Genomic DNA, 27,290 nt, shown 5'->3' with positions numbered 1-27,290 from the left:
GCATAACCCTAGCTGTTGCGGGCATTTGGGGAGTGAGCCAGCAGATGGAAGATGTCTGTTTCTCTGCCTTTCAGATATAATAGATATTTAACAGTTAATTAGTGGCTAGTGTTCTTTGTGTCTTATGGAGAAATCTTTTTGTATCTTGATATCATGAAGATATTCTTCTGTTAATTACTGGAAGTTTTATGTTTAACCTTTTACCTTTGTTATCTGTAATCCTCTTGGGTGTTTAGGCTGGAAAACTTGGCCTTCAAGTATGTGGCCCCAAAACTCTTTTGCTCAGTAGTCTGAGAACGGCTCATCACAACAATATAGGCTCCTCTGTGTTTGGACTCCAGGACGCTGGCCCCACTCTCCTCAAGGTCCTTCTCACTACCTATTTGTGAATCTCCTGCATGTCTTCTGTGAGTTTGAATTAGGCTCCTGCTAGTAGTTTTCTTAACTTTTGGATTTGTTGGTTCTGACAAAAAACACTGTTGCCTCTGCACTCACAGCACTTCTGACATCTGATGCGTGGGTTTTCCCTACACCAAGCAGTTCTCCCACAGCTGGAGCTGGGTGTCCTGCCATTTAATTAAACTCTGATACCATCCACCTGTCGTTAGTGTCAGACCCACCCCCTCCCCCCAAAAGTTAAGGGCTGAGTCCCCCCAGACCGCTCCATTCTTGATGCCAGTTGCACATCTGTGCCTCCAGAACCTCTGAACGACCAGCTAAACGGGGGTCCCCCAACCCTCTCTTCAGGTTGATCGCTTTCCAGAATGGCTCACAGAACTCAGGGAGACACCTTACCCACGTGGAAGTAGCTGGTAATCACCGGTCTTTCTGATGGCCAGCAGCATCCTCGGGATACCTTGGGACCTCACCCCAGGTCACTCCATCACCTCAGCAGTTCGCAAGTCACGTTTGATGGAAATGGGGTTGAAGGACAGAAGGCGTTGACGTCACTCAAGAAATTGTAAGCCGTTTAGGAGCTCTGCCAGGAACAAGGACCAAAGACCAAACATACGTGTTCCTGTACCACACAAGCATTATGGTGTTTCTGTTCTCAGGTGACCGAGAGGTGGAAAATACTGTGTGCTCTCATTCTTTGTGGGAGAGAGCAGAGGCTTGGGAGGAGGAGTGAGGTCCCCAGTGACTCTGAATAATGCTTCAACTTTGACGTAGACTGTTTTCCCTTAACAAAATAAGGTGGATTTTAGTTTAATTTCATCATGACTATGGAAAAGAGTTTATAGTGAATCTCTCTCTCTAAAGATAGATTATATAATGTACATATATATATATATATATAAAATGTACCTATATATGTATTATGGAATGCACTAGAAGCGTGAGTATAGAAGGGTGATCCTCTGGTTTTCACGTTTTGCAAGTGAAAGTGTCTATGGGAGAGTAGACAACAACATTTTCTTATTTACTGTTTGCCCTTGACATGGTCATCTGAGCAATTTTGTATGTTAACCACAGATAGCACTTTTTGACATTTATTTGGTTTGGCTCTGTGAGCTACAAAACAAAACAAACAAATGAGCACCATCATCTTATTCCTTTTTCTAGGGCTGCAGGGTCTAAATGTCAGAATCCGGTGCCTACACATTAAGGCACATAGAGACAGTATGAAGTCAGCAGCTCATAAAGTAGAACCACACTGTGTAGCAATAAATGAGATCAGGGGATCTCATTGTCCTCATTTTACAGTTGATGAAACTGAGGCTTAGCGTGGTTTAATGCCTTCTCGGAGGTCATAGAGCAGTGACAGAGCTGAACTGGAACACAGGTCGTGTGCTTTCTGCTGAAGTCACAACTTCTAGTTCTCTCTGTACCTGGAACTCTGGGTCCAGAGTCAGCCCCCCATCTCCTTTCTTCTCTGGGAGCCCTGGCTGCCTTGGGGCACATCCCCAGCAAAGAGGAAGTTGCCTTTCCATGAGTTATGTGGTCTCCGAAGTGTGCCCGTGTGGCTTCTCAAGTATAAGCCTGATTTTTCTACTTGTACTTGAAATAGCTGTAGAAGAATAATAAGAAAATTTATGACTTATTTGACCCCTTGTTTTTCTCATACTCAGAATATTTTTAAAAGCTGAAGGGTTAGAGATTTCCTTTCCATAAAAAATTAACTGATTTGGGGCTGTGGCATAGCGAGTAAAGCTGCCACCTGCAGTGCTGGCATCCCATGTGGAGCCAGTTCCACTCCCTGCTGCTCCACTTCCGATCCAGCTCTCTGCTAATGCACCTAGGAAAGCAGTAAAAGATGGCCCAGGTCCTTGGGCCCCTGCACCCACAAGGGAGACCTGAAAGAAGCCCCTGGCTCCTGGCTTTGGGTTGGTGCAGCTCCAGCCATTGTGGCCATCTGAGGACTGAACCAGCGCATGGAAGACTTCTCTCTCTCTCTACCTCTGCCTCTCTGTAACTCTGCCTTTCAAATAAATAATCTTTAAGAAAAGAAAAAAAAATTAACTGGTTTTGTTTCCCAGCCTTTTGTTGTTAAAATCCTCTGTGACAGATTTTGGATTTTCATGTCTTGCCCTGTAATCTGTCACAGAAGTTGCCAAGTTTGAATGGCTGGTAGACCTTTTAACTGTTAGCAGCTTTCCAGGAAGTCCTCTGTGGAGGCTTCTGCTCTGGGACTTGGACTTTCTCCTAGAGTTGGGGACGGCTGTGTGTGCGGCTGCTTTCTGCAGTCAACGGTCTGCTACGTGTTCTACCCCACATGCTGGGCACACTTGCTCACAGATTGAATAGGTCGAGTTAGTAGGTTAGCGTAGCCCTACGCCCGACGTTACTGGGTACACAGCTCTAAGAAATCCTCCAGTGTGTTTTTACTTCTGATCGGTTTGCTTTTTACATAAAGTGACTTTTAAATTCTCAAATCCACCCATGGAGACCTGCTTTTCAAATGTCAAATGAAATATTAACTATGAAGAGGAAGAAAATCATAAATATAGGCATTTCTTTTGGCTTATTTTCTGATTTTGTAATTGTACTCATGCTAAGTGTTAATTTTAATGACCTACTTTGAATTGTTCCAGTTGGATATTAACCATTTACAATGCATTTGGAGTTTTACTCCAATAGTGAAATTACATAAAATTAAACTTTATGAAGAACTAGAAATATTTTTGACCATTTGATCCATAACCACCTTCTTTATCTCACATCTGTACTTCTGTTATTTGTCTTAATGTTTTTTTGTTTTTTGTTTTTTGACAGGCAGAGTGGACAGTGAGAGAGAGAGACAGAGAGAAAGGTCTTCCTTTTTTGAGGTGGTTCACCCTCCAATGGCCGCTGCGGCTGGCGCGCTGTGGCCGGCGCACTGCGCTGATCCGATGGCAGGAGCCAGGTGCTTCTCCTGGTCTCCCATGGGGTGCAGGGCCCAAGCACTTGGACCATCCTCCACTGCACTCCCTGGCCACAGCAGAGAGCTGGCCTGGAAGAGGGGCAACCGGGACTAGAACCCGGTGTGCCGGCGCTGCAAGGAGGAGGATTAGCCTATTGAGCCGCGGCGCCGGCCTTAATATATTTTTTTTAAGATTGATTTATTTATAAGAAAGGCAGAGCTAGAGGGAGAGACAGATTAAAAGATCTTTCATCAGCTGGTTCACTTCCCAGATGGCTGCAACAGCCAGTGCTGGACCAGGCCAAAGCCAGATGGCCACAATAATACCTTAATTTTAGTGTCTAGTGAAGCAATCTCTCATCAACATTGGCGGAGTAAGAATGTCCAGGCTGTTCTTGGCCTTACGGAAATTTTATATGGAGTATAATTTAAAATACATATAAGAGTATGTATGTGGAAATTAAGCTTCTCTTTTAAAAATCCTGCTGGTGGCCGGCGCCGTGGCTCACTAGGCTAATCCTCCGCCTGCGGCATCAGTACTCCGGGTTCTAATCCCGGTTGGGGCACTGGTTCTGTCCCGGTTGCTGCTCTTCCAGGCCAGCTCTCTGCTGTGGCCCGGGAAGGCAGTGGAGGATGGCCCAAGTCCTTGGGCCCTGCACCCGCATGGGAGACCAGGAGAAGCACCTGGCTCCTGGCTTTGGATCGGTGCAGCGCGCCGGCTGTAGCAGCCATTTGGGGGGTGAACCAACTGAAGGAAGACCTTTCTCTCTCTCTCTCTCTCACTAACTCTGCCTTTCAAAAAAAAAATAATCCTGGTATTTTTGTTGAAATTTCATTGCATTTATGAATTTTCATATACTTAAATAATTTTAAAATGAAAATGTTTTTGTGTTTAAAAAATCCTAATTTACTGCAATAGTCTTTTATTAAGAATACCTAATTCGGGGCTGGTGTTGTGGCATTGTGGGTAAAACTATTGCCTGGGATGCCAGCACCCGATATGGGCACCGGTTTGAGTCCCAGCTGCTCCACTTACGATCCCACTCCCTGCTAATGGCCTGGGAAAGCAGTGGAAGATGGGCCAAGTGCTTGGGCTCCTGTACCCACATAAGGCAACTTGGAAGAAGCTCTTGGCTCCTAGCTACAGCCTGGCCCACCTCTGGCCATTTGTGGAATGAACCAGCCAATGGAAGATTTTCTCTCTCCCTGTCTCTCTCTAACTAACCCTTTCAAATAAATAAATTAAAAAAAAAACAAAACAAAAAAAAAAAAAAAAAAACCCTAATTCTCCAAGTGTTCTAAATAAAGAAGAGAGAACACCATTAAAAATGTCCATTCATATTGGGGTAATTTAGAAAATTAAATATTTGAGAATCTTTGGTTCATTGTGCTTGCTAGTTTCATTGTCAGCCATTTGCTGATTGTTTATTTTATGCAAGGCCTTCTCTTATAGAATAGACAAGAATTTGGAAATCCCAACAAGGCTGGGGTGGGGAAGTTTTCTAATCTGATCTTGTGAGTGTGATCCAGTGCACATTTCTTAGCTGTACCTCAACGGGTACTGGAGGAAAATAACTCCCCATATCGGCTGCCCCGCATGTGTTGGATGGCCTATGATTTCATCATTTCCTGCAGGAAATCCACCTAGAGGTCAACGGTGGTGGAGTGTTGGCTCTGCTCCATCAGCACGGGCTGGATTACTCACTCACTCAAATGCGTTTTGTCCTTCTGTAGAGACTTGCAGCCACTACCGGGAGCAAACAGCGCAGTCGCCTTTCCGTCATGGCCCAGTACCTCTGCCACGTGGAGCACATCTTCACAATTCCAGGTCGAGCATTTGTCCCCAAACCAGAGGTGAGGCTCTGCTTACCTGCTTTATCAGAATTGGGATTTTAGTTGTCATTTTTGTTCTGCCTAAGATTTGTCCTAGGAAATAGTCTCCAGGATCTAATCTTTATTTACATGTGAACTATGCCATAATGTTTTCTTTACTTCTTCTGAAAAAGAACCACAGAAATCACACAGGATTGTGAGTATTGCCCTGGTGGTGGTGTTATAGGCATATGTATCCTAATTGTCATTCCAAGTTCTTGCCCCGCATGGAGTTAAGAATTCAGAGACATAGACAGTGCACAGGTGAAGAGCAGGACTTATTTAAAAGTGAGAGTGAATATACATTCATTCATGTGAGTGGGCCACCCCACACAGATACCCATCATGGATGGGCCAGGGAGTTGCTTGGGAGGAGGTAAGAGAAGGACCCATAAGCAAGAACCAGAAACCAAAAAGCAAAAATAGGGTGTTCCCATGTGTAACAGTCACTTTTATGAGGTAGGAGGTGGGGTTCTAATTGAATACACAAGCAGGATGGAGTCTGGGCAGTGTTTAGCATGCATGAGGCTTTCTGGGAATTTCATGGTGCCCCGACATGTAGCCATCATGGTGTCTCTTCTTCCTTGTCCTGGCTGAGACACAGGTGCATCATAGGAAAGTGAGTGTACTGGATTGACAGGTAAGGGTGGAGTTACAGTGCAAGGCTGGAGGCAGAAATTATTAGGAACATCTTCTGGCTCACCTATTCCTACCAAATCTTCCTTCCTGTTTCCCCCATGTCAGTGGGCTCTTCATCATCATCTGGTAGTCTTAAAAGTGTCCTTTTATGAAAGATAAGTTATGTGGCCACCCTGTGAAAAAGATATTTTTGTGATTTCTGATGAGACTTCTAGCTACATCAAACATTACTTATTTATAATTTTTTTTTTTTTGCAGTTTTTCAAGAGACTTTTGGTAGTGTTATTTGTGACAAATCACCTGTGGGAAAATAGTTGAGTATTAAACTAGGTTTAGTTTGTTATATGCTGGTTATGTGAGCCGATGCTAACTGCAGAAACCAAGTTTTTCTGTCCTTCTCATCTCCCCAAAAGAAAACCTGGTGTTTTAGCAAAACCACTGCTTGATAAGTTGCTGCATGATGCGGGCCATGAAAGCTCACCGGTTTCTTCACTGACTGTTGAGCACCTGTTGTTTGAAATTCCCTGGGTGGGGCAGCAAGGGGAGGCACCAGGGGTGGGAGCCGGTCAGATGGAGAGTCTGCTTGGGGGACTTCCCAGCCTGGAGGGGAACAGGCATTTCCCTTGTTACTAAAACTCTGGAATAGAAAGTCTTGTAAAGTCTTCTTTGTAGCATTTGGCCTTCATAAAGTATATAGCATGGAGATATGTATGATGTGCCTTACAGATTTAGAGTGGAGCCCCCACCAACAGTGGTAGTTCTCTTTGTACAGCTTAAAGTGTGGCCATAGACGTGCCCGTGATCTTTGCCACCACATTCACACTTCCACTGCCGTTGGCCATCCTCCCCATCCCCCCACCCATCAGCCAAGGGGACTGCAGGAACTGAGCCCATCTTCCGCTCATGGAACAGACCAGCCATCAGCTTCTTCTGGAGTCACACTCGGAGCCTGGTGATCACTCCCACCTCCCTTCAGCACCTCAAGGCTTCCAAGACAGTGGGAATGACTTCTGCCCAAATAGTAATTTTAACACCAGAAAGGTCTAATAGGTTGTCGTCAGATTTAATGCTTTTGTTCCTTCAGGGACTTTTCTTTTAGAAAGATAAATATTTTGCCATGCATATTTGTGCACATGAAACATTTTGTATGGCATAAGACCCATTATATCAGAAACTAACATCTTTATTTATAGATGTTAAATAGCCCTTGCTATAATCGAGACTGGTTATCCAAGTTTTATAAGGCATTTCTTGGGGTGTGTGCTAAAATATTTTTAGTAGAAAGTTTCTCTTTGTTTTAGTTCCTCAGTTGAGAATATTTGATGGTTTTTAGAGGTTATTCTCAGCTTTGATTTAAGGGTAGGTTACACATGCAGTTTATTAATTAAAATCTCTTTCCTCTGGAATTACGGCCTCAAGAAAATATTCATTATTTGAAAAAAAAAAAAAAAGCCACTAGTCATGTCTTTGATTCTCTTTTTATTGAGCGATATTAGCTTTTTTGGGAAAACTACACACATTCTTAGCAATTTTCTTTGTATGCTTTTCATTATGTTATAAATATTACATGGAGGGGATTTATTTTTAATCTAGGAAAGCAGTTACCAAGGAGAGAGAATGTAGGATGATAAAGGAATACAGTATATCAAATGATTAAATTTCAGTTCTGTGAGAATTCTCTGCTGTTCTGAAGTAGTTTTATCGTATTAGGACAGATTAGGAGGACTCTGAGGAAAGCCAGAAAATATTTGATAGTTGCACTGACTTTTTAAAAATTCATTTTCTCAAATAAGAAAGGGAAAGAATTTTCCCAAAGATGATAAAATAATAGTACGAGACTGTCCCTCTGGCTAAACCTGAATACAGGGAGAGAAAGTGCTAGACACAGATTATTGCAGCACAAGGTGAGACTGGCTAAGTGTTAACACAGAAGGGCAGGTGGATTGCTGGGGCCATTGCAAGGGAGAGGTTAATGCTCAGAGGAAATTTACATTCACGACCTGTTCTCAGTCAAAACTCTAAGAATTAGATCCAGAGAATTTCTTTTCTCATCTGATGAGCAGCTGATGTATAACCCCTCTCCCCTTAAGGTTCTTTCTATGAGTATTGCTGTCCTGTCTGTCCCTTCTGTTTATTTGTCTTTTTTCTTTATTTTTAACTGATACATAAAAATTGTACATATCTGCAGAGTACCATGTGATATTTTGATACATATATACATTGTGTAATGTTCAATCCAGGATAAACATCTGTCTCAAACATTTATCATTTCTGTATGTAAAACTTTTAAAATTCTATTTTTTTTTTAAGATTTATTCATTTATTTGAAAGGCAGAGTTACAGAGAGTGAGAGGTCTTCCATCTGATGGTTCACTTTCCAGGTGGCCACACAGAGACTTGCCAATCTGGAATGAGGATCCAGGAGCTTCTTCTGGGTCTCCCACACAGCTGCAGGGGCCCAAGCACTTGGGCCATCTTCTACTGCTTTCCCAGGCCATTGCAGAGAGTTGGATTGGAAGTGGACTTGAACCGGCGCCCATATGGGATGCTGGCACTGCAGGTGGTGGCTTTACCTGCTACACCGTAGTGCCAGCCCCCTTATATTCTTTTAAAAAGTGTGTGTGTGTGTGTATTTATATGTAATCAGATAATATCATTTTTAAAATATTTATTTGATAAGAATTAGAGATCTTGCATAGTTAGGGCTGGCCAAGCCAAGGTTAGGAGCCTGGAACTCCATCCAGGTCTTCCAGGTCTCCCACATTGGTGGCAGAAGCCCATGTACTTTGGTCATCTGCTGCTGTTCTCCCAGGTGCATCAGTAGGAAGCTGGACTGGGAGTGTAGCAGCCAGGATTCATGTGGCATTCATGTGGGATGATGGCTTTGAAGGCAGTGGCTTAACCTGGTGACACAACACCAGCCCCCATATAATACATCATATTATCATTACCTATGCAGAACACGAGAACTGCTCCATCCTATCTAACTAATACCTGTTAATGAAATTTCCTCCATCTCCCCCAGCTTCCCAGGGCTCTTGGTAACCGCCATCCTATTCCCTGTTTCTGTAAGGTCAGCTCTTTCAGATTCCACATGTGAATGAGATCACCTGATAGTTGTCTTCCCCTGTCTCTCTCACTTCACTTTAACATAATGACCTTCACTTCCATCCCTGTCGTGCAGGCGACAAGATTTCATCCATTTTTTATTATGGGATAGTAAGGAGTTGATTGTGTGTATGTTCCACATTTTCTTGGTCCGTTCCTCGATGGATGGACATTTGGTTTGTTTCTGTGTCTTGGCTCTTGTGAACAGTGCTGAATTCAACACGGGAGTGCTGATGTCTCAACAGACTGATTTCATTTCCTTTGCTGTTTCTTGGCCTTTTGATCAACAAGCAGACTTCAGTGGCAGAATTTTGCTGCCATGTGGCTGTCACAACCCTGTTCTGACTAGGTGATCTCAATTCCTGCCTGACTTCAGCTCTCAGTAGCTGCTCTAGTGTTGTCTCTAGAATTGAAATGTTCCTGTCTACAGAAAGCAACTTGTTAGGTTTCTAATGTTAGCCATTTGGTCTAATTTGGTACTTGAGCTACTGAAGTTTGTAGTATATAGATTTCAAGTTAGAAATTTTTAATTTTGTGTTTTCATTTTCACCTTTTCTTATAGATTTATTTATTTATTTGAATGTCAGAATTGGCAGAGAAGAGAGAGGGAGGTCTTCCATCGCTGGTTCACTCCCCACATGGCTGCAATGGCAGGAGCTGGTCCATTCCGAAGCCAGGAGCCTAGGAGCTTTTTCCAGGTTTCTCATGGAGATGCAGGGGCCCAAGGACTTGGGCTATCTTCCACTGCTTTCCCAGGCCATAGCGGAGAGCTGGATCGGAAGTAAAGCAGCTTGAACTCGAACTGGTACCCACATGGGATACCAGCACTACAGGCAGTGGCTTTACCTGCTATGCCACAGTACCAGCTACATTTTCACTATTTTTTTTTAAAGACTTCCTTATTTATTTGAAAGGCAGAGTTACAGAGGGAGGCAGAGAGATCGTCCATCCACTGGTTCACTCCCTAGATGGCCGCAACCAGGAACCAGGAACTCCTTCAAGGTCTCCCATGTGGGTGCAGGGGCTTAGGTCTCACCACCAATCTGTGTCAAGTTAAAAGGCTGAGTTTAACATCCAAACTGAAACAATAATTCCTCCCTTGAAGGATTGTTGTGGGGAATTGGGATACCAATGCTGAGTGCCTCAGTTGAGTGTCTGGCACATGGAGGCAGTCAATTAAAGGCAGTTGTAGCTGTTAGTTATCATTGTAAACAGGAATATATAGACTAAGTTGTAGTATCCTGATATAATAGGATGGGTAATATTTTTAAAATTTTTCTTTATATTTGAGAGGCAGAGTGAGCATACGTCCACTGTCCACTGATTCACTCCTCAAATGCCCACAACAGCCAAGGCTAGGCCAAGCCAAAGATGAGAACTGGGAACCCAGTCCTGTCCTCCATGACTGGCAGCAACCCCATTACCTGCTGTCACCTGCTGCTTCCCAGGGTGCTCATTGGCAGGAAGCTGGACTTGAGGGCGGAGCTAGGACTCCAACCCAGGACTCCAGTGTGGGATGCGGGTGTCTCAGGCAACATCTCAACCCTACGCCAAACAACCACTCAGATGCTTTATAATTTTTAAAAATATGTATGTGTACATAATTTGTATCTGATTTTGCCATCTAAATTTATAAGTATAGTGTGTAGAACAAATTGCCCTCAAATATGGTACACATTTAAAGCATAAATAATAACATTTTAGGGATTAATGACCATATATCTATGACATATAAAGGAGAGGCTGGGGCTTGGAGCATCCAAGCCTGACCTTTGAGGTCACACAGCTGTTGAGACATCGGCCTATTGTGAGGTCCTCCCTTGGGTGCATGGATCTGCTGAGGGACAGCCACTTTCTATGCCTTTGTGACACTGAGGCTATTACCTCTGTATATATGGCCCTCTTGTTGAGACTCATTCGAACATAAGGTCAGAGCACCAATTATTCCTGCTTACTTAAGATTCTTTGATATTTGGCTGGATTTCGTGGAATCAGAGATTGAGATTGGGTTTTTGTAAAAGGGCTGTGTTGAAGGAGGGCACTTAGGAGAAGGGGCCTGAGGGCAGCAGGAGAGCCAGGGACTGGGGATTCTGAGTGGGCATAGAGCCCCTCCCACAGACCAGCTCCAGCCTCAGCCCTCGCAGGAGAAGGTGCTTCATGGTCAGCCTCCCTTACGCAAGGGCCAGCCTGGTGGGCCCCTGTGCCCTGCAGTCTTGCAGAAGTGCCTGCACTGAATCTCCAAGGCTTGCTGTCTCTGCCACCTCCCCAAGGCATGAGGCTTAAAGGCAAACGCATGTGAGGAAAAAATTCTTTGCCTTGGGGAGATGACTTGCTGGCTGGCTACTGGGGGCAGTGGTGCTGTAACCACCCAGCAGAGACAGCAGCTCCAGATCTGGGAACCCACAGCCCCCAGCACTTCCAGCAGCTGTGGAGGGAGCCTGGGCAAGGCACTCCCAGCAGCCTCTGGAGGTCCTGCTGACAGGCAGAGCTGCAGGATTGCTGGTATTGCTGCTCTGCTGGGCTTGCTGGGAAGTTCTAAGCGCAGTTGCATGCGTAGGTGAACATGTTAGCATGTTGAATCAGGGTTATTTAATTGCATTTTGTCCTCTCTCCTCTTCAGCAACTTTAGCCTTTTCCTGTATCAATGGTTTGATTACCATTCCTACAGTCTTCTAAGTTGGCTCAAGTTGTTCTTGAATGCAAGTTTGAGGGGCCAGCGCTGTGGTGTATCAGGCGAAGCTTCCACCTGCGGCGCTGGTATCCTATATGGGCGCCAGTTTGTGTCCCCACTGCTCCTCTTCCAGTCCAGGCTGCTATGGCCTGGGAAAGCAGCGGAACATGGCCTGAGCGCTTGGGTGCCTGCACCGCGTGGGAGTCCTGGAAGAGGCTCCTGGCTTCTCTTCGGCCCACCTCTGGCCATTGCAGCCATTTAGGGAATGAACCAGCAGGTGGAAGACCTTCCTCTCTGTCTGCCTCTCTGTCTGTAACTCTGCCTCTCAAATAAATAAATAAAATCTTAAAAAAAAAAAAAAAGGAAAAAGAAAGCAAGTTTGAGTCTGAAACATAAACTGGAAGCCAGTTTCATAATTAGAGTCGTCATCCACAAAAATCAGATAAATAGAGATGGGAATATGGTCCAGTGTCCTCTATCTGAAATGCCTGGGACCAGAGTGTTTCAGAATTCAATTTTTTTCAGATTTTGGAACATAATGAGATATCATGGTGGGTAGGACCCAACTCTAAACATGAAGTTCATATGTTTCTCATACATGTAACCTGAAGGTAATTTTATACAATATTTTAAAAATTTTATGCATGAAACAATTTCATGATAATGGAATTTCCCACTTGTGGTATAATGTCAGTTCTCAGAAGGCTTATTTGAAAGGCAGAGTTACAGAGAGAGAGGGAAAAACAGATCTTACATCTGTTAGTTCACTCACCAAATGGCCAAAATGGCTAAAGCTGGGCCAGGCTAAAGCCAGAGTCCTGGATCTCTCTCATGTGGGTGACAGGGGTCCAAGCACTTGGGCCATTTTCCTTGTTTTACCAGGTGCATTAGCAGGGAGCTGGATTGGAAGTGGAGCAGCCAGGACTTGAACCAGCACTCATGGGATGCTGATATTGCAGACAGAGCCTTAACCCACTGCCCACTGTGCCTCAGTGCCAGCCTTCTATAATTCTAATTGAATACTAGTCATGCTTTTGTGATTGCTCAAGGATAAGAGTGTTTTAAACCCAAGAAGGAAGAAACAAAATAATGTTTTAAAGATGATACTTTGATATAAAATGCAGTGAAACAGAACAGTTGCTAGAGATAATGATCAAGTGTATAGCCACGTTTAGAATTTGTAGGTTGTGATATCAGTCCTCAAAGTCGGTAAGCTCGTGTATGACAGTAGCTGACGATGTAGTCGTGGAAGAGATGTAAGAAGAAAACATCAAGTCCAAAACTGACGTTCTGTCTGCCTGCAGCAGGCCTGCTCCTCCCCATGTGTTCATCGTGCTGCTCACAACCTCCTCACCTGCCCAGGTCATCCCTGCCCCAACATGGCCGTCAGCCCAAGCAGCCTCCTGACCTGTACCCTCACAGCTAGCCAGTTGTCACCAGCTTCTGGCATCAAGTAAAGTTCTCCCAATTCCTTCCCAGACGTTTACCAGTTCTCCTGAGTTAAGTCTTCATCGTTTTTGTCAGAATTATTAGATTCTTCAGTCACACATCTTAGTCCGTTTTCTCCTGTTGAAACAAAATACCCGAGGCTGGTTACTTTATAATCAAAAGAGGTTTATTTGACTCACAGTACTGATGGCTGGAAAGTCGGGATGGTGAGGGTCTGTGGGCTGTGTCCCCTGTGACAGAGAAGCTAAACGGGAAGTGGCCGCTTGCAGAAGAGGCCAGGCCGGTGAGGTGGCCTTGCTCTCCCACAGCCGCCCCCTGTGAGAACTCCCCGACTCTTGACCAGCATTGATCCACCCATGAGGGCGGAGCCTAATTCCCTTCCACTGTGCTCCACCCTTGAAGGTCCACCACTCAACACTGCCACACTAGGGAACACGCTTCCAGCAGACCAACCTTTGGGGACCAAACACACCCTAACCATAGCTGTGTATACAAGGGTGGGCCTTTGTCTTAGAGGCTACGATGCCAGACATCATTACATCCCACGTTGGACTTGCTGGTTTGACTCCTGACTGCAGCTTCCTACTAATTAGGACCCTGGGAGGCAGAAGCAATTGAGTTCCTTCCACCTTCATGGGAGACATGGGTTGAGTTCCTGGCTCCTGGCTTTGCCCCCCCAGCAGTTACTGGCACCTGGGAAGTGACCCAGTGGATGGGAACCTATCTACCCTCTCCCCTCCTCCCTCTCTCTACCTTTCAAACAGTAAATAAATTAAAGTTATTTTACATCCACTAATTGAAGCAGCTCATCTGTAAGAACAATATTTCTGTGAATCAAATTGGAAGAAAAAGTACCATCACTTAGCTTATAAGTTAATGCTTAATGCATTAAAAGGGTGTGGTTTGGCTTTCCTTTGCTGTGGTGGCATTTACTGATCTCTTAATTTGCATGTAATATTGGCAATTCTCACACGTGTGTGTACATAGTTTCCTAATGTGAGAAAGGAGATGGTGGGTCTGTTGAGGTTTTGGCAGAGTTCAAGCAGAGCTCCTCTGTTCCTCAAGACCCCTCATACATGGTGGCCTGAACGCAGAGCAGGCCGCTCCGCGAGCTGGCAGGTAGCCCAAGGGGACGACACTCGTGAAGATCCCAGGCCCTGGTCCTGTTTCTACTTGGCAGTTTGGTGATGTTATAAAATCCAGTTTGGAAGCTGTATCAACAAGTATCTTAAAAGGAAAACAGGGGCCAGCATTGTGGCTTAGGTGTCTGCCTGTGGTGCCAGCATCCCACAGCACCAATCCCATAGAATAAATCTTGAAAAGAAGGGGGGGGGGGGGTGGTGCAGAAAATGCTGTCAATTGCCCTGTTAATGTAATCAGAACTTCTAATGGTAGACTTTTAAATATGAAAACAATAATGGAAAACTAAAGGAATCTTCAGGCAGATACAACTATATAGGATGTTTTACTGGCATTTTAAACTACCGTATAGTTTTCAAACATTTTGCACTGTTTGTAGTGAAAATGAAACATTCTGATGTTTCAGATTTAAAACCAAGTCCCAGCTGCCACCCCACAGCTTCTTGCCACCGTGTGCAGCAGTCATCTATACATAATCCTTCAGGTTGTAGGCAGGTCTGCTCTCGGGCTGCGGGGCCGAGACGTGCTGCTGTGTGTGTGTGCAGAGCCAGGCCTCTGGCTTCCTTTTTATGCAGGAAGTGCAGAAAATAATGCCAGAGATAAACAGCAGCATTGCCGAGATGAAGCCAATGTAGAGTGCTCCTCCTGGTTCGTATTTGTTGCTCTCTGGAATTGTGGGATCCAGGAAGCTTGCTATGATCTTCTTTGTGTACCACACTGTTGGTATGAAACCAGAGACCCCCGCAGACATGAAACAGACTCCTCCGGCAAAGGAAGCCTGACTCTTGGTCTCTCTGTCACCTCCTAAGCGGGTGCACTTCATTCCCACTGTCGATGTGCAGATTCCCAAGGCGGACAGGATGCATGCCAGCACCATGGCGACCCTCGCAGCCTGCACGTGCATGGGGAGGGACAGAATGGAGTATTTCAGGGTGCAGCTGAACATGCCGGTGCTGTACCACGTGCAGTCCATCCACAGCCCATGGAGCCGGACCATGGCCATGAGGATGTTGGAGCCCACATCCACCTTCACCTTCCAGTTGGGCAGCAGAGTGGCCGTGAGCACTCCGGAAACCCCAGACAGGGCCAGGGTGAAGGCCAGGAGCTGGAGCCCCTCCGAGGCCATGTTGTCGCTGCTGTGTCTGTCCTCTGGGAAAGCCTGGTGGCAAGGGCTAGGGAGAAAAGACAGAATGAGGATTGAGGGAGAGGAAGAAGGGGTCAACACAAGGCCTTCTGTTCGAGTACGAGCTGAGATCGCCTCTGAGTAGGGAGAGCACACACATAGCCTTTTTTTTAAGGACCCACTGTGTGCTAGCACAGGACCCAGGTAGACTGTTGAAGAAAGAAAGTAGTGGGAAACATTGAAGTCTCTGGCGTGGTCACACCCATGCAAACTCCTGCCCACGCCAGCCTTCACTGTACCTGGGACAGTGGAACCAGTGTCATTTGCTAATGAGAATGTGAGACCCGTTCTAGTTGGGAGCAGAACCAGTCCCTGACCCAGCCTCAGAGGTCTCCTGCAACGGTGCCTCTTCTGAATGATTCCAAAGTCAGGTCAGCAATTCTCAAAACAGAAGTAACCACACCGCCAGCTGATACAAAAGGGACCCAGAGAAATGGAACTGTGGTGTTTTTTTTTTTTTTTTTTTTTTTTTTTTTTTTAAGGGAGAAAATTGCACCTACTTTGTGGCTTAGCCCTGTTTTAAGAAGCGAAAAGACTTCTTATCCTACCATCTATCCATTCTGTCTGTCAGTATTTACTGTCTTTTTTTAAGAAAAATATAACAGTTTCTGAAGTATTGTACTAGCATTTTTCATATTTCTGAAGTCACTGTGAGTTAACTAGTGTTGAATTAATTACAGAGTGGGATGTGGGCTCTTGGATGCAAGCACCTGGATCAGCTCTTGGCTCTCTCTAACCTCCCTGCACTGCCGTGTTCTCTCCTGGAGAGGTGGTGCCTGTTCACAGGGTGAAACAAAAGGCCTAGGACAGTGTCTGAGTCATAGAAGGTACTCAGGAACTTATGACTGATTTTATTAGTTGCATTTTTTATTATATCATGCAACAGTTGATGTCCAAAGACATTTGAGGCTTCTCTTTTCTCTCCCATTGTAAGTCAGTTGAATTTGTTTTCGTAGAATTGTGCAGCTGTAATCTGAGGATCCATGTTTTTTCAGGTTAGGGTGCTCAGGTAGGAAAGCACGCCTGTGCCACCCAGTGTCAGCAGCTGGTCTGCTGTGGTCCAGTCCTTCCACTCCCCCCTGCCTCCTGCATCTTTTCCACTTGACCACAGGACTTCCTGCTAGAGCCCTGCTCCCCCCCCCCCCCCCCCCCCCCCGTGCTTCCCATGGGATGCAGGAATGTGCTACATCTGGAGGCAGAAGACACCGTAGGGATCTGTTTGACCCAGCTCCGTCCCTCCGGGAAGAGGACACCACGGGGTATGGACAGGCCACACAGCTTAGCTCCAGGTGACTCACCAAGGCAGCTGATGTTTTGTGTTTGAATTTTGAAGTGCTACTAATCCATGCCTCTATGAAAAGTGCTAACATCCCGTGGTGATGATAATTGGAAATGTTGGCTCTCTCAGACCTTGGAGTCTGAGTTATCTGGATTGAGTTGTGCTATTTTTAGAAGAAGTGCAAAACCTATAATTCTTGAAGAGGATTTCTCTCAGATTTTAAGTTCTTAAGAGTCAAACCCATCTGTAAACATCAGTGTGGTGTGTTGAGATTTTGCCCACCATCAGACAGTTCGTGTCTTTTCATAGCTGAGATCAAAACAGAGCAAAAGTTAAAGCTTCCAGAAAAAAAAAAAAAATATGCAGGTGTTGCAGCTTTAGATGCACTGTTTTAAGTTTGGGTTTTTGCATTTGAGACTCCAGCAGGTTTGCTGAATGATGCCTCCCCAGACCATTTTCAGTTTAGATCCTTTTCAGGAACGACAGTGCTGTTCACATGTCAGGAGAGCCTCTGTTCTCTCCTCTCTCATACCCTTGCTCCCTTCCTCTCTCCCGTCCCAGCGCCCCTCCCTCCCTCTTCCTCCTTTCCCTCTTCCCTTCCCTGCCTTCCTGCCTGTCTGCCTTCCTTTCTTCCTTGGTTGAATAATCTTTAATATGTTGATCAATTTATGCTGAGCTTACCAATTAGAGCCCCTTTCTTCCCCTGACCAATACACTGCGTGCATGTCCGTGTGATTCAGACCTGCTGACGGCTTGCTCGTCACAGTTAACGAGGGCTGGCAGTGATGAATTAGACAGGCAAGATCAGCACAGACAAGATGACGGTGCTCTCAGTTAGTGAGCGCTTGCTCAGCGTGAAAGATTGGGCTTCACGTGCTTTCTGCTGCGTGGAGAACTTAAGGAGAAAGAATTTGACTCCCAAATGAAGGTCACTTTCCTGTCCCTTTTATCCAGTTGCCTTGCCTTTTGGCTGTGTTGCTGTGAGTTATTTCTTCCTCTCCAGCCCCAAGAATAATACAGCTTGCGGCCTGTTCTCTCAAATGTCTGTCTCATGGAGAATAAAGACATACTTTGTGGCGGTGGCGGTGACCGTGACCGTGGGGGTGGTAGACAAGTACCAGGAGGTGCACAGGCTACATTCCATTCCACAGGGAGAACTCCCGCACCACACATGCGGAACCTAGCCTCGCGGGTGCACTGCTCGACTGTTTGCCAACAGAAAGGCTAATGCAGATCTCATTAAAATGTAACATAAGTTTTCCATCTATGTCAAAAATAATACATAAAAACAGCCGTACAACTTCTACTTCAAACTAAATAATGCCTGAAGATCTGCACCTAGGTCTCAAAGCAGTAATAGAAGCGACTCATTTTCCATACCTTTTGGCGGTGGGCTTCCCTGCTTAGCTCCTTTCTGTCAGTTGTCTTCAAGTTAACACTCCTGGGCTTAAGAAGAGAGACCGCATGCGAGACTCGTGTCTGAGGGTCTGAGTGTTTTGTAGGAAGGTCCCACAAGTTAACTTGAAAATCTCAAATAAGGAGCAGCATAGAAATCCGAGAGGTGGAAACTGCTGATGGTGCTGGAAGATAAATACCAGGTTCTCCATCTCATTTTTGGAGCTGTGGGAGAATTAAGAAAGGAGAGGCGGGGAGGGGAGGGAGCTGTTGTTCAAATGGGATTTGTCCAAACCTGAAGGCTAAAAATGCTTTTTGTGTCACTGAGTATGGAGGAGGGATTATTTGGGTGCTCACAAAAAGGCTTTCTTTTCTTTTAATATTATGTTTCAGTCACAGTTATAATTTATCTTTGAGTTTTTATCTTTTCTGGAAGATACAACTTATTATTTTATGTCCCCAAAGACTATGTATGGTCTGAAATATTTTTAAATGGATTGTGCTTTGCAAATGATGAGCAAGAATCTCTTTATTCTGGTGCTTGTCTGAAACCAAGACTCATAAAATTGTTAACTTTTAAAAAACTATTCAGGAGTGAGTTTAAATATTTTTTTTTCCAATGAAAGGAAAGCCAATGACAACTTTCGACATAGAATCTGATCCGTAAACTCAACCTGTGTCTTTGTTTTGTTTTTGCTGTGATGCCCTCAAATTTTTTTTCTGTTCCTCATTTCACTGAAAAAAGAAAAAACTCTGGAGTATTATTATATAAATTAAAGATTTGGCATGAAGAAATAACACCAGAATGTTGTGATAACATGTGTCAGATGAAAGTGTGGTTACATATTGAGATTCCATGAATGATGGTGCAGGCATGCTTTCCTACCGTTCTTCCAGGTTCTCATTTCTTTTTTGAGTTTTGATTCTCCAGACTATAGATTCATAGCCATTGTACAGAAAGAAGATAATTACATAACTGGGATTTATATATATATATATAAAAGGGTTGAGTCTGGAGAGTGGAAAGGATCGGGATTTTTTTTTTTTTTTTTAACAGGTAGAGTGGACAGAGAGAGAGATGAGAAAGGTCTTCCTTTTCCATTGGTTCTCCCCTCAATGGCCGCCGCGGCCGGTGCACCGCGCTGATCCGAAGGCAGGAGCCAGGTGCTTCTCCTGGTCTCCCATGCGGGTGCAGGGCCCAAGGACCTGGACCATCCTCCACTGCCCTCCCAGGCCACAGCAGAGAGCTGGCCTGGAAGAGGAGCAACCGGGACAGAATCTGGTGCCCCAACCGGGACTAGAACCCTGTGTGCCAGTGCCGCAGGTGGAGAATTAGCCTATTGAGCCGCAGCGCCAGCCTATAACTGGGATCTTTAAAATTTACAACCATTAGTCATGTTAGACATCAGTCATCAAGATGTCGTGAATCTCTTTTTTAATATTTATTTATTTAAGAGAGTTATGGAGAGAGAGGGAGAGACAGAAACCTTCCATCTGATGGTTTACTCCCCAGATGGCTGAAACAGCCAGAGCTGGGCCAGCCCAGAGAGCCAAGAGCCAGGAGCTTCTTCTGGGTCTGCAATGTGGGTTCAGGAACTCAAACGCTTGGCCCCTGTTGCTGCTGTCCAGCAGGGGGCTGGATCAAACTGGCACCCATCCTCAAACATGTTCGGCTGTTCTGTCTTGACAGTAATTATCCTCTAAAACATTAACCACCTGCTTTAGAAGGGAAAACTTTTGAAATGGAAGCAACTTTAACTAACTATGGACCTTTGATCAAGGCAGAATTTATTTTATAAAAAACTGGAAAGCAGGAAAGATGGCCCAAGTGCTTGGGCCCCTGCTACCCATGTAAGAGTTGCAGAGGAAGCTCCTGGCTCCTTGCTTCAGCCCGGCCTAGCCCTGGCCATTGCAGCCATTTGGGGAGTGAACCATCACATGGAAGACCCCTCCTCTTTCCCTCCTTCCTTTTCTCCCTCTCCCTCTCCCTCTCCCTTTCCCTCTCCCACCCCCACCCCGCCTCCTTCCCTCCCTCCCTACCACACCCATCTGTTAGTCTCACTTTTAAATAATTTTTTTAAAGTCACCCTTGATTCTGTACCCAACATCCATTCAGTCAGCAAATCCTTTTGTTTCTGACTTCAGAATAGACCCAGAACCTTTCCCACTGAGCTCCTGTACTACAGTCACTGTGGCCCAAGACCTCTGCTCTGTCTTCTTCCCTTCTCATTTTCCTGTTCCTGGAGCAGAGCCTGACTCACCTTAAGGATCCAGTTGAAAACTGAATGAGTGAATGAATTCAGAACCTGATTTTGGCATGTAAAAGAAGGGTAATTAAGCTGTAAATCACTCCTGAATGATTCCAAATTGAAACTTGTAGTTTCTGAATTGAATTCTGACTGAATTTCAAGTAATTTTGAAATTCCTTAGTTTTGTGGGCTAATAACATCTACTTTTTTTTTTTTTATAGAAAACTTATTTAAAAATATAAATTTCGAAAGTACAACTTTTGGATTATAATGGTTTTCTGCCCCATAACCATCCTCCAAACCATCCCATCTCCTACTCCCTCTCCCATCCCATTCTTCATTAAGATTCATTTTTAATGATCTTTATATACAGAAGATCAATTCTATACTAAGTAATGATTTCAACAGTTTGCACCCACACAGAAACACAAAGTATAAAGTACTGTTTGAAGACTAGTTTTACCATTAATTCTCATTGTACAATGCTTAAGGTCTGAGGTTCTACATGGGAAGCAAGTGCACAGTGACTCCTGTCATTGATTTAACAATTGACACTCTTATATATGACATCAGAAATCACCTGAGGCTCTTGTCATGAGCTGCCAAGGCTATGGAAGCCTCCTGAGTGCACAAACTCAAACCTTATTTAGACAAGGCTATAGTCAAAGTGGAAGTTCTCTCCTCCCTTTAGAGAAAAGTACCTCCTTCTTTGTTGGCCCATTCTTTCCGCTGAGGTCTCACTCAGAGATCTTTAATTTAGGTAATTTTTTTGCCACAGTTTCATGGCTTCCCATGCCTGAAATACTCACATGGGCTTTTTAGCCAGATCCGAATGTTTTAAGGGCTGATTCTGAGGCCAGAGTACTGTTTAGATCATTTGTCATTCTTTGAGTCTGCTGTGTGTCCCACTTCCCATGTTGGGCCGATCTCTCCTTTTTAATTCTATCAATTATCATTAGCAGGCACTGTTCTTATTTATGTGATCCCTTTGACATTTATTCCTATCTTTATGATCAGTTAGCGTGTGCTGAACTGTATATCTTTTTTCTCTCTTATTCCCACTCTTATTTTTAACAGGGATCAATTTTCAGTTAAATTCAAACACCTGAGAATGATTCTGTGTTAAGTAAAGAGTTCAATCAATGATATTCAGTAGAAAAAGAAAATGCTAACAAGACTAAAATGGTAAGCCGTTCCTCGGTCAGGACAAGGGCTGATCAAGTCGTTGCTTATCATACTGTCAGTTTCACTTCTACAGGTTTCCTTTTAGGTGCTCAGTTGTCACAAATCAGGGAGAACATATGATATTTGTCTCTTTGGGACTGGCTTATTTCACTCAGCATGATGTTTTCCAGATTCCTCCACTTTGTTGCAAATGACTGGGTTTCATTTTTTTTTTTAACCACTGTGTAGTATTCCATAGAGTACATATCCCATAATTTCTTTATCCAGTCTTCTGTTGATGGGCATTTAGGTTGATTCCATGTCTTAGCTATTATGAATTGAGCTGCAATAAACATGGAGGTGCAGATAGCTCTTTTATTTGCTTTAATTTTCCTTGGGTAAATTCCAAGGAGTGGGATGGCTGGGTTGTATGGTAGGGTTATGTTCAGGTTTCTGAGGAATCTCCAAACTGTCTTCTATAGTGGCTTTACCAGTTTGCATTCCCACCAACAGTGGGTTAGTGTCCCTTTTTCCCCACATCCTCACCAGCATCTGTTGTTGGTAGATTTCTGAATGTGAGCCATTCTAACCGGGGTGAGGTGAAACCTCATTGTGGTTTTGATTTGCATTTCCCTGATGGCTAGTGATCCTGAACATTTTCTCATGTGTCTGTTGGCCGTTTGGATTTCCTCTTTGGAAAAATGTCTATTTAGGTCCTTGACCCACCTCTTAAGTGGATTGTTTGTTTTGTTGTTGTGGATTTTCTTGATTTCTTTGTAGATTCTGGTTATCAACCCTTTATCTGTAGTATAGTTTGCAAATATTTTCTCCCATTCTGTCGGTTGCCTATTCACTTTCCTGACTGTTTCTTTTGTAGTACAGAAACTTCTCAATTTGATGTAATCCTAATTGTTAATTTTGGCTTTGGCTGCCTGTGCCTCTGGGATCTTTTCCAAGAAATCTTTGCCTGTGCCTATATCTTGCAGGGTTTCTCCGATGTTCTCTAATAATTTGATGTTATTGGTTTGTAGATTTAGATCTTTAATCTATGTTGAGTGGATTTTTGTGTAAGGTGTTAAAGTAAGGGTCTTGCTTCATGCTTCTGCACATGGAAATCCAGTTTTCCCAGCACCATTTGTAAATAGACTGTCCTTGCTCCAGGAATTGGTTTTAGATCCTCGATCAAATATAAGTTGGCTGTAGATGTTTGGGTTGATTTCTGGTGTTTCTATTCTGTTCCATTGGTCTATCTATCTGTTTCTGTACCAGTACCATGCTGTTTTGATTATAACTGCCCTGTAGTATGTCTTGAAATCTGATATTGTGATGCCTCCGGCTCTGTTTTGTTGTCCAAGATTGCTTAAGCTATTCGAGGTCTCCTGTGCCTCCATATGAATTTCAGCATCATTTTTTCCAGATCTGAGAAGAATGTCTTTGGTATTTTGATTGGTATTGCATTGAATCTATAAATTGCTTTTGGGAGAATGGACATTTTGATGATGTTGATTCTTCCAATCCATGAGCATGGAAGATTTTTCTATTTTTTGGTATCCTTTTCTATTTCTTTAAGGTTTTATAATTTTCATCATAAAGATCTTTAACATCCTTGGTTAAGTTTATTCCAAGGTATTTGATTGTTTTTGTATCTATTGTGAATGGGATTAATCTCAGAAGTTCTTTCTCAGCTGTGGCATTGCCTTTGTATACAAAGGCTGTTGATTCTTGTGTATTGATTTTATATCCTGCTACTTGACCAAACTCTTCTATGAGTTACAATAGTTATCTTAGTGGAGTTCTTTGGATCCCCTAAATAAAGAATCATATCATCTGCAAAGAGGGATAGTTTGAGTTCTTCCTTCCCAATTTGTATCCCTTTGATTTCTTTTTCTTGCCTAATTGCTCCGGCTAAAACTTCCTGTACTATGTTGAATAGCAATGGTGAGAGTGGGCATCCCTGTCTGGTACCAGATCTCAGTGGGAATGCTTCCAACTTGTCCCCATTCAATATGATGCTGGCCGTGGGTTTTTCATAAGTTGCCTTGATTGTGTTGAGGAATGTTCCTTTTATACCCAATTTGCTTAGAGTTTTCATCATGAAAGGGTGTTGTATTTTATCAAATGCTTTCTCTGCATTTATTGAGATAATCATACAGTTTTTCTTCTGCAGTTCGTTAATGTGGTATAACACATTGATTGATTTGCGAATGTTGAACAGTCCCTGCATACCAGTGATAAATCCCACTTGGTCTGGGTGGATGATCTTTCTGATGTGTTGTGGGATTCTATTGGTTAGAATTTTGTTGAGGATTTTTGCATCTATGTTCATCAGGGATATTGGTCTGTATTTCTTTCTTTGCTGCATCTTTTTCAGGTTTAGGAATTAAGGTGATGCTGGCTTCATAGAAGGAATTTGGGAGGACTCCCTCTCTTTCAGTTGTTTTGAATAACTTGGGAAGAATTGGAGTTAGTTCTTCTTTAAATGTCTGGTAGAATCCAGCAGTGAATCCTTCTGGTCCTGGGCTTTTCTTCTTTGGGAGGTCCTTTATTACTGATTGAATTTCTGTCTCAGTTATGGGTCTCTTTAGGTTTTCTGTGTCTTCATGGTTCAATTTAGGTAGGTTGTATGTGTCCAGGAATCTATCTATTTCTGATAGATTCCCCAGTTTGTTGGCAACTCTTTGTAGTAATTTCTGATAATTCTTTTTATTTCTGTGGTGTCTGTTACATTTCCATTTTCATCTCTAATTTTATTGATTTGAGTCTTCTCTCTCCTTTTTTTGGTTAGTTGGGCCAGTGTTGTGTCAGTTTTATTCATATTTTAAAAAAAACCAACTCTTCATTTTGTTGATCTTTTGTATTGTTTTTTGGGATTCAGTTTTGTTGATTTCTTCTCTAATTATTTCTTTGCTCCTACTAGATTTGGGTCTGGTTTGCTGTAGTTTTTCCAGATCCTTGAGATGCACTGATAGCTCATTTATTTAGTGCCTTTCCAATTTCTTGATGTAAGCACCTATTGCTATAAACTTTCCTCTTAACACAAGCTTTTGCTGTATCCCATAACTTTTGATATGTTGTGTTGTCATCTTCATTTGTTTCCAGAAAGTTTTTGATTTCTCGTTTGATTTCTTCTGTGACCCACTGTTCATTCAGGAACGTGTTGTTCAGTTTCCATGTGTTAGCATATGCTCTAGGGATTCCAGAGTTGTTGATTTCCAGCTTCATTCTATTCTGGTCCAAGAAGATGCATGGTGTGATTTCAGTCTTTTTGAATTTGCTGAGATGTGCTTTATGGCCTGTATGTGGATAGTCCTAGAGAAGGTTCCAGGCACTGCTGAGAAGGATGTGTATTCTGCAACTGTAGGATGAAAAGTTCTGTAGATATCGGTTGGGTCCATTTGGTCTATAGTGTCAGGTTGGTTGTTTTTTTTTTTTTGTTGTTGTTGTTTTTTTTTTTCTTTTAAGATTTATTGTATTTATTTGAAAGAGTTAGAGAGGTAGAGACAGAGATAGAGGTCTTCCATCTGCTGGTCCACTCCCCAGATGACCGCAACGGCCAGCGTTGACCCAATCTGAATGTAGGAACCAGGAGCTTCTTCTGGGTCTCCCATGTGGGTGCAGGGGTCCAAGGACTTGGGCCATCTTCTACTGCTTTCCCAAGCCATAGCATAGAGCTGGATCGGAGGAGGAGCAGCTGGGACTGGAATTGGTGTCCATGTGGGATGCCGGCACTTCAGGCCAGGGCTTTAACCTGCTGCACTATATCACCAGCCCTATAGTGTCGATTTAATCTGTTTCCTTGTTGATTTTCTGTCAGGTTGATCTGTCCATTACTGAAAGTGGAGTATTGAAGTCCCCCAGTGCTATTGTATTGGAGTCTTAAGTCTCCATTTAAATCCCTTTTATATAGCCAGGTGCCCTGTAATTAGGTGCATATACATTTATAATAGTTATATCTTCCTGTTGAATTGACCCCTTGATCATTATATTGTGCCCTTCTTTGTCTCTTTTAACAGTTTTTGTGTTAAAGTGTATTTTGTCTGATGTTAAGATGGCTGCACCAGCTCTTTTTTGGTTTCTGTGGAAAATCTTTTTCTATCCTTTTACTTTCAGTCTGCATCTTTGTTGGTGAGATGTGTTTCTTGTAGGCAGCAAATAGATGGGTTTTGTTATTTAATCCACTTAGCCAGTCTGTGCCTTTCAACTGGGGAGTTGAAGCCATTTACATTCAGTATGACTGTTGATAAGTAATGACTTTGCCCTGCCATTTTTACAAAGATATTCCTGATTTATACTTTGAACTTCCTTTGATCTTTTACTGAGAGATTTTCTTCCTTTACCTTCTTTCATATTGATGACCATGTTTCTGTGTGCAACACATCCTTAAGCATCTTTTGCAGGGCTGGATGGGTGGTGAAAAATTCTTTGAATTTCTCTTTGCTATGAAAGGTCTTTATTTCACCTTCATTCACAAATGAGAGCTTTGCAGGGTATAATATTCTGGGATGACAGTTTTTTTCTTTAGGACTTGTACTGTATCTTGCCATTTTCTCCTAGCCTGTAGGGTTTCTGATGAGAAGTCTTCTGTGAGTCTAATTGGAGATCCTGTGAAAGTAATCTGGCTTTTCTCTCTTGCACATTTTAGAATCTTCTCTTTATGCTTCACTGTGGTGACTTTGATTACAATATGTTGTGATGAAGATCTTTTCTGGTCATGTCTATTAGGAGTTCTGTGTGTATACTTGGACATCCCTTTCTTCCTCCAAATTGGGGAAATTTTCTGTAATTATTTCACTAAAAAGATCTTCTAATCCATTCTCTCCTTCCATGGCTTCAGGAACTCCTAAGACCTATATGTTGGATCGTTTGATAGTGTCCTATAAATCTCCAACACTTTTTTACTTTTCTATTTTCTTATTTTTTTTGTTTGACTGTAGATTTCCAGAGATCTGTCTTCTAACTTAGATATGCTTTCTTCTGCCTCACCAATTCTGTTGTTAAAGTTTTCCACTGCATATTTTATTTGACCTTTTGAATTTTTTTTTAAAGGTTTATTTACTTCTTTGAAAGGCAGAGTTACAGAGAGGCACAGGCAGAGAGAGAGAGGTCTTCCATCTGCTGATTCTCTCCAAATGGCCACAACAGCTGGAGCTGGGCCAATCTAAAGCCAGGAGCTTCTTCTGCCTCTCCCACACGGGTGCAGGGTCCCATGCAATTGGGCCATTTTCTACTGCTTTCCCATGTCATAGCAGAGACCTGGATCGGAAGTGGAGCAACTGGGTCTTGAACCAGCGCTCATATCGGATGCCAACACTTTGGGCAGCAGCTTTACCCACTATGCCATAGCACCAGACCCTTGAATTCTTCACTTCTAATATTTCATTTTGATTTCTCTTTAAAATCTCAATTTTATGGGAAAAAATTTCATATCTATTATTGATTTCTTTAATTCATGGATTTGCTTCTGATTACTTCTAAGTAATCCTATGATCAGTTCTTTGAATTCCATTTCCAGCTTTTCTTCAATCTCTTCATCTGCACAGTCTAGTATTGAAGTGTTGTTGTGTTCCTTTAGGGGTGATGTTGTCTTCCTTATTCTTGTTTCTTGAATTGCTGCGTTTATTTTTAGGCACTTGTGGAGAGAGTGGTTGGTTTTTTTCCCCTCCCCCGTAATGGCTTTTTATCTGTGGACTATGCCTCTCTGGCTTAGTAGACTGTGTGTTCTTACAGTGAATATCCAGAGGTGTTGGCTGGCTGTGGCCAAGGGACTCTGTTCAGTGCTCCAGGGTGCGGGGAATGTCCAA

The 27,290-nt window shown here is 43.4% G+C and overlaps 2 protein-coding genes across 2 annotated transcripts in view; one reads left to right on the top strand and one right to left on the bottom strand.

Moving 5' to 3' along the window:
• TFB1M (transcription factor B1, mitochondrial) overlaps positions 1-27,290 on the top strand; it is a 64,991-nt gene that overhangs the window by 29,474 nt on the left and 8,227 nt on the right. Inside the window, exon 5 of the mRNA XM_062186970.1 lies at positions 5,075-5,194. Coding sequence (XP_062042954.1) covers positions 5,075-5,194 — 120 coding nt within the window. The remainder of the gene's footprint in view (positions 1-5,074; positions 5,195-27,290) is intronic.
• Positions 14,686-15,345, bottom strand: CLDN20 (claudin 20). The gene has a single exon (XM_062187771.1). It carries the CDS (start codon positions 15,343-15,345, stop codon positions 14,686-14,688), a length of 660 nt encoding a protein of 219 aa, XP_062043755.1.

Source organism: Lepus europaeus, chromosome 3 (genome assembly GCF_033115175.1).
Source record: "Lepus europaeus isolate LE1 chromosome 3, mLepTim1.pri, whole genome shotgun sequence".
NCBI classification, from domain to species: Eukaryota; Metazoa; Chordata; class Mammalia; order Lagomorpha; family Leporidae; genus Lepus; species Lepus europaeus.
This window is presented reverse-complemented; position numbering and strand designations above follow the sequence as displayed.